The sequence below is a fragment of the Myotis lucifugus genome, unplaced genomic scaffold (assembly GCF_000147115.1).
Source record: "Myotis lucifugus unplaced genomic scaffold, Myoluc2.0 scaffold_182, whole genome shotgun sequence".
NCBI classification, from domain to species: domain Eukaryota; kingdom Metazoa; phylum Chordata; class Mammalia; order Chiroptera; family Vespertilionidae; genus Myotis; species Myotis lucifugus.
In genome coordinates, this window is record NW_005871230.1 from 812,544 (window position 1) to 820,619 (window position 8,076).

The 8,076-nt window shown below is 40.1% G+C and overlaps 1 protein-coding gene across 6 annotated transcripts in view; it reads left to right on the forward strand.

Moving 5' to 3' along the window:
- PAPSS1 (3'-phosphoadenosine 5'-phosphosulfate synthase 1) overlaps positions 1 to 8,076 on the forward strand; it is a 110,037-nt gene that overhangs the window by 77,204 nt on the left and 24,757 nt on the right. For 5 of the 6 annotated variants that reach the window (XM_023760460.1, XM_006096589.3, XM_014462490.2 and 2 more), the window contains one exon: positions 6,554 to 6,783. In XM_023760460.1, the coding sequence (XP_023616228.1) occupies positions 6,554 to 6,783 (230 nt within the window). Of the gene's footprint in view, positions 1 to 6,553; positions 6,784 to 7,478; positions 7,522 to 8,076 lie in introns of all 6 variants that reach the window. The other variant, XM_023760461.1, reaches the window with a different exon arrangement.

Consider the following 8,076-nt stretch of genomic DNA (forward strand, 5'->3'; position numbering starts at 1 on the left):
GCCCAACTCAAATGGAGAGACCTTGTTAACATTCCAGGCATTGAACTGAGACACCAGAAAAACATGCCTTAAGAGCAAAGACCACCCTTTATACCCAAGACAGTGTATTTGTCTGGGTCCCATTAGAGGTGGAATTTGCACAGAATTTGAATAGGGAAAATTTAAAGAATTATCAAACTTCAGTAGTGGAATAACTGTGAAAACGTCAAGTGAACTCTAAAGGGTACCCTGAGGTTGAAGGAGATTACTAAAGGAAGGACAAACTTGTAAAAGGGATCCCTTCCCTAAGAGTTGGCCCCAGACCTCATTGAAAAAGCTATGGTTTTATCCCAGTGGGAGGAGGAAAAATTCAGTGGACTGTTTGGGCCACAACTGGTTCACAAAACCAGAAAGCAGGAAACAATTCTGGTGCACAGGCTAACTGAGGCTGACAGACAGGTGCCCAGAGGGTGTTTGGGAGCCCACTGCTGCCAGAGAGATGCACAGTGTGTGATGCTGGTGTGGATAGGGACGCAGGAAACAATCCTCTGGGCGCAGGTGAGCCCAGGCTGGTAGATGGGTGCAGAAGGGAGTCAGGGAGCCCCTGCTGCTGGGAGGCCTGGGGTGCACTATGTCTGCATTAGGAGGGCTGCAGCAAAGTGGTCACTGGGTTCAGGCTAGGGCTTTGAGGTTATGAAGGATTATGCACTTTGGGTTTGCCAGAATGCCACCAGTTATGCACATACACAGGCACCATGATACCCCCTTCCTCCTACAGTGTTCCTATGATGCCCTCTACTGGTAAAATTTAACATTGTGATTGCTGATGATGAAATGCTTACAGAGTTCAATCCATTATCTTAAATAATTTGGGTGAATTTGGAGTTGAGAGGCAGTAGATGGATAAAAAGCTAGACCTGCCCTGGCCAGTGTGGCTCAGTTGATTGGAGTGTTGTCCCGTACACTGAAAAGTGGCAGGTTCTGTTCCTGGTCAGGTCACATACCCAGATTATATGTTTGACGCCTGGCTGGGGCTCATGCGGGAGGCAACTGATTGATGTTTCTCATCTCTCTTCTCTCTTCTCTCTTCTCTCTTCTCTCTTCTCTCTTCTCTCTTCTCTCTCTTGTCTCTCGTCTCTCTCTCTTACTTTTTCCCCCTCTCTTTCTCTCTCCTTCTCTGTCTTTCTCTCTGCCTCTCTAAATAAATAAAAAACATATTCTTGGGTGAGGATTTAAAAAAAAAGGCAAAAAAAAGCTAGACCTGCCCAACAAGGCTTACAACCAAGCCTCAGAAAGACAAGAAGAGGTTCCAAATTACCTCCTTAAAACAAACCTTCCACAAGTCCAACATACAATAACAAATTACTGGAAATAGGAAGAAACAGGAAAGTGTGATTTACAGTGCAGAATGAAAACTGTTGCTAGAAACAGACCTTGAGATGATGCTGATGTTAGAATTACCAAAAAAGTATTAAAGCTTTTTAAAGAAAAATAGGATCCATGGATGGGGAATCTCAGAAAAAAAACAAACGGAAACGAAGAAAAATCAAATGGAAAGTCAAGGATGAAAAAAGCATAGTATCTGAAGTGAAATCAGATTTAAAATCAGACTACATTTGGCAGAAGAACTGGTCAGTGAGCTAGAAATCAGATTAATGTAAATAATTTGGAAAAAAGAAAGAAAATGCATGGGGAGAATGAGCAGAGCCTCAGTAACTGGACAGTATTACGCTATCTAACATATATGTAATTGGAGTTCTGAGAGAAGGAGACAGAGAAATGTGGCAGAAAAAGTTTTTGAAAAAATGATGGTGAAAGCTTTCTGAAATTGGTGAAAAACATCAACCTAAAAATTCAAGAAACCTCTAATCTTGGAAAAAATAAAAGGAAACCACATTTAAGCACATAGTACTCAGACTGATGAAAATTAATGATATAAAGAGGAACCTTGAAAGTAGAGTGATGGGAAGGGAGAGATGAAGAGGGAACATTAAGGAATTAATAGGACTGATGCTGCCCGGCCTGTGTTGCTCAATGGTTGAGCATTGACCTATGAACCAGGAGGTCATGGTTTGATTCCTGGTCAGGGCACATGCCCAGGTTGCGGGCTCCATCCCCAGTGGGGGATGTGCAGGAGGCATCCAATCAATGATTCTCTCTCATCATTGATGTTTCTACCTCTCTCTCCCTCTCCCTTCTTCTTTGAAATCAATAAAAATATATTTTAAAAAGTAGGAATGATGCCTGACTTCTCAGGAGCAATGTGAACTGGAAGCAATGGGTTAGCATCATTAAGAAAAACCAGCAAAAAATAAAATAAAATAAAAAAATAAGCCTGTTAATCTAGAATTCTGTTTTCTCACAAAAATAAAGGTAAAGACATTTCCAATAAATGGGAGTTGAGAATGGTATTAGGGAAGAAAAGCTTTTCATAGCTCTTGCCGCAGACTTCCCCAGAGGCCCCATAATTTGCTCAGCTATGGGCTGCGTGGCAAGGAAGACCGGGACCTGGCATCTCATCCTCTGGAATAAAGTTCCTGTCATCAAGGCAAAGAGAAATCAGTTGTGTAGGCATCCAGCAGTGTTTGTTAAGTAGGAATTAAATTACTTGCATAATCAGGAAAAAGTGACAAAGCTATTTGTTATTTGGTACATAGGTTCAAGAAATCAGAAAATAAGTCATTTGTTGTTAGCTTGACCATCAACCGATTCTTAGAAGGCTTTACAGAAAGCCTTTGGACGTTGCTTTGTGTTTCTTCAGCATGCATTCAGTATTCAGACATCGTGCTGGCCACTGGGCGTAATGAGATAAATAATACATTTTGACCTCAGTCTGCTGGAAAGATAAACAGACAGCTCTTCCTGGTTGTCAGTGACCATCTTCTAGGCAGTGTGCCATCTTTTTCATAGAGCATATGGATTTCCTTTAGAAACACTGGTTAGGAAGCAGTTAATTCAACTGGGATCACCAGGGAATGTTTTAAAGAATAATAGTAACAGCAGCGATGTTTGTCCTTAATGTTTGTCCTTTATTGAAGGCCAGGTGCTGTCCTGAGTGCTTTCAAATCTTCCATCAATCTTATGTGTTAAGTGTTATCCTCATTTTTTATAAATTCGGAAACTGAGGCTTATATAAGGAAATTGCTTAAAGGGTGCAACTCTAGGGCAGCCTGACTCCACAGCCTGTGTGCTTCACCAGATGCAGCAAGGGCTCGGACTGACTCGCAGTCTCTCTTTTTTAAAAAAATATATTTTATTGATTTTTTAGAGAGGAAGAGAGAGGGATAGAGAGTTAGAAACATCGATGAGAGAGAAACATCGATCAGCTGCATCTTGCACACCTCCTACTGGGGATGTGCCCACAAGCAAGGTACATGCCCTTGGCCGGAATCGAACCTGGGACCTTTCAGTCCGCAGGCCGATGCTCTATCCACTGAGCCAAACCGGTCAGGGCTGACTCGCAGTCTCTTGATTAAAGCATATCACCATTTCAGTAGGTTTTAAGTTAACTCACACCACATATTCTTGGAAGAGTTACATGTTTTGCTTATTCACTTCTGTTACAGTTTTACTAGTATTCTCATGGGGAAACCACTCACTAAATTGTACATTAAAATAATTCAGGTCACCTGCAGGAGAATGTTGACTCCTTGTTTGGTGTATTTACCTTTAATTTACTCATGTAACCTCTAGAAGTCCAAGAGCAATTTAATTGGTAATTTTACAAGACAAAATTAGAACTGGCCACTGCCACCGACCACGTGCTCTGTGACCCAATAAGGTGCTAAGTTTTCTGGGCTTCAGTTTCCTCTTGTTTTAAGAGGATGGAGGTGGTTGGATTAAATAATCTGAGCTTCCTTAAATATTAAAATTAAGCCATACATTTGCAGTTTGTGGACCTTTTGGTACTTGAATGATTTAAATGCCTAGACATACATACTTAATGAGCAAAGTAAGTTTACCTAAATTCAGAGAACTTAGACTGCCCTTTTAGTTTAATGCTGTGCAAGCAGCCATTCATTTGCATGCAGCAGAAAAGATTTTTCATTTAAGTAGAGTTGCAAAGTGGTTAATTGATGATAAAATTCTGACCTCGATAAAAATTCTGAGTCTGAATTAGCAAAGGTCTTTTGTGTGACTACGGTGAAGGGGCAGAGGGGAGTGAGCAGAATTTTCTTTTCTTTTTCTTTTTTCTTTTATTTTATTGTGGCTCAATGCACTTGGAATTAATGCTATAGCAGAAAAGGTGTAGTTACAGGACCTTGGGGTCCTCTCTGTTCAGCTGTCAAATGGGGAGAGAAGGACTAAGATAGCACTCAGGAGGCTTGTTAGTGTTCCTCAGTTGGAAGTGGCACACATCACTTGGGCTCTCATTCCTTTGGCCAGAACTCGGCCACATGGTCACACTGCAAGGGAGGCTGAGAATTGTATTTCACTGTGTTCTTAGGAAGAAGGGTAGTCCGGTATACAGACACAGAGGTATATGGAAAATTAAGCGAGTGGAAAAAATCAAGACAGTTATTAACTCTAGGAAAAACAAACAGTTGTACAAGGAGGGGAATAAAATAAAGATCATAATAACAGCTAACATTTGTTGTGTACTTACTCTGTACTAGGTACTGTTTGTTCTAACTGCTCACATGTTTCATATATTAGTTTACTTAAAACATCTATTTTTACAGGTGAATGTTGATTTCGCCAAAAATGTATCACTGTATTTATTGGATAAATGGGATAGGGAATGAGAGTGGAATAAAAGCCAAGCATCATCTTTTATAGTAGGAAAAATAATGTGGAAATAATGTCTACATTTTATAGTATCTGAAACTAAACAGTCAAGACATGCAGTTTATGAACGTCATTTGGAAATAAAGAGTAGATATCAGTAGTAACAATTGAAAAAGCAAACTCTGGAGGGTGAGCAGTTCGGGGGTGGGGTGATTGCCCTCGTGCTATTGTGCTTTCTAGGCATGTTGATAAATATTCAAGTACCTGTTATAAGAGAAACCGTCAAGAGAGAGAAAATGAAAACGATGTGTAGTGTTCATTATGTTACCTTATTTTCATGCAGAACAGAGATGCTTTTGCAAAAATCACTAAATAATGGAGCCTTACATGAAAAGAAAGGGAGCTAAAAACAGATTTCTAGACCTGGGTTTGCGCCATACTTAATTGGCCAAGTCAAACTTTGGATTTACCTCAAATTTTAATGAGAATGATGATCTCTTACAGTTACTACTTTAACTTCTAGCTGTTAGACTGATTTTTGTTTTTAAACTATGTCTTAATGTGAAAGTATGGGCTTCAAAGCTAGTTTTGCATGCGGCCAAATGCCTTAATTCTTGCCTGGTATCTTTGGTCATAGTCACTTAGCTACATGTTTTCTCAGTACCAGTTTATATAAGTAGTAAAATTAGTTTAATCATTTTCATCGAGTAGTTTTTTTTAACCAATGACAGTATAACAGAAAAAGTACCGAAGTCACAGTGTACAAACAGCTTAATGAACTTCTACAGTGAGCACAGCCTGGTTGCCAGCCCTCGGCTCAGATCCAGAAACAGAGCATTATCAGGCACTCTTAGAACTCTTAGAACTGACATCAACGTGGACTAAAGTTGCGAAGTGATTAATTGATGATAAAATTCTTTGTAGAATGAATTTATCTCCCTGTGACTGATGAAATTGTGTTAATTTCTATTATTTCCAAAATTGGTCAAAGGGTACGAACTTTAAGTTATAAAAAGAATAAATTCTGAGGATCTGCTATACAGCAGGGTGACTATCGTTAATAACACTGTGTGTATACTTGAAATTTGCTCAGATCTTAAGTGTTCTCACTACACACAGATAACTGTGAGGTAATGACTGTGTTAATTTGATTGTGGTAAATATTTCATAACGCGAGCTCATTTTTTTGGTTGATTTTTCTTTGTTAAATGGCATTTAAATATATAAAATAAATATCAAAAATATAAGTCTTTGTTTTACTATGGTTGCAAATATCAAAAAATTTCTATATGTGACACGGCACCAGAGTTAAGTTAGGGTTTTTCAAAATGCCAACACGCCGAGTTCAAAAGGTTCGCCATCACTGGCATATACATATATCAAGTCATCGTGTTGCATACTTCAAATATATACAATTTAATTTGTCGGTTTATCTCTCAAGAAAATGACAAGAAAACAGCAGAACATTACAGTTATCCCAGAAGCCCCTTCCAGTTGCCTCCATGAAAGGATCCATCTCTACCTGACTTCTGACCTCCTGGATTAGATTTTGAACTATACATAAATAATATCTAGCAGTTGTGTAAAATCATACATGTAGACACTTATACTCACATATTTCCTTTAAATAAAATAATATAAACATGTATGCATAAACACTTGTATACATTTATACTTTTAGATTTTTTTTTTGAGGGTGAGGGGTTGCCAGTTCTGTTTCTGGCTTCCCGAGGTTATACATTTAAATTTGGATCATATGAGAAGTATATTTATTTATTATTCACTTACTATTTCTAAGGACTCGTCATAAAGGCATGATGATCTAATAGGAAAACTGTTATTCCAGGTCCAGTGGCACTGCAGAGCGAGGATGGTGGCAGGAGCCAATTTCTACATTGTTGGACGAGATCCCGCTGGCATGCCTCATCCAGAAACGGGGAAGGACCTGTACGAGCCAACTCACGGCGCCAAAGTGCTGACAATGGCCCCTGGCCTAATCACTCTGGAAATAGTTCCCTTTCGTGTTGCAGCTTACAACAAAAAAAAGAAGCATATGGATTACTATGACTCTGAACAGTAAGTTTTACATTCTCTGTACAGATCTGTGAAATACCTGTATTCTCAGCTGCCCCCAGGGATTTCACATGCTAGCTTTACTGATGACAAGCTTCGTTGTACCCACTTCAGAGAAAGGCAGACCGAGGAAACTAATTTCTCGATATTCCAGAAGTTAGAAATAAAAATTGAATCTGGTTTTATGATTACAGGAATTTTGTCTTGAAGTATTTAAAGGCAGTATTGACATTTCTATGTCTGCCATATCTACTGTACCTTAGCATACAGAAGTGGTCCAAGGACTTAGTAATGAACACTGCTCTGCTAAGCCTACATCATCTATGTAGTGAGAAAGTTTAATATTTGTGCAATCACTATGTGACAGGCACTATCCTAGTTATTGTACAGATGTTAATTATTCCCTACAGCAATCTTATGAGGTAGGTGCTGGTATTATTCCCAGTATATAGATTAGTAGTAAGCTGAGGCATACAAAGGTCAAATAACTGTAAAAGGTGACGTAATCAGTAAATACCAGTCCAGCAATTGAACCTAAGCACGGTGGCTCCACAGTTGGTGCTCCTGACCAGTAAGAGTGCAGCTTCTTTCTTCAGAGATCTTAGGAGCAACAAACTAGCAGGCTTTTAGGACAAATTATTGGTAGTCTTACGAATGGGTTTATTGATTGATGAAATTGTATTAATTTCTATCTGTAGATGCTATCAGTAGGTACTACACTCCATGATTCAGAGTGGCAAGGTGAGGCTTTAGAATTAGAAATCATGGGTTCTAGCCCATCCTTGCGTGTGACTTGAGAGTCCTATGTGATCTCTGGCCTTGTTCTTCATTTTAAGAATGATGGCCATAGACTAGGTGATTCCTGCCTTGCTCAAAATCTGTAGTTCTTTCCATGTTCTGTTGTACCTACTTATTTTTATGTCTTAGTAAGTGCTTGTACATATGAATTGTTTTCTTGATTGCTGCTTATTTAGTACTAGAGGCCTGGTGCACGAAATTCGTGCAGGGGGTGGTGGTGGGGTGGGGGGTCCCTTAGCCCAGCCTTCACCATCTCCAATCTGGGACCGCTGGCTCCTAACCATTCGCCTGCCTGCCTGCCTGCCTGATTGCTCCTAACCACTCTGCCTGCCTGCCTGATTGCCCCTAACCACTCTGCCTGCCTGCCTGATTGCCCCTAATCCCTCTGCCTGCCTGTCTGCTCGCCCCTAACTGCTCCCCTGCCTAACTGTCTGCTCGCCCCTAACTGCTCCCCTGCCTGCCTGATCGCCCCAACCCCTCTGCCTGCCTGATCACCTC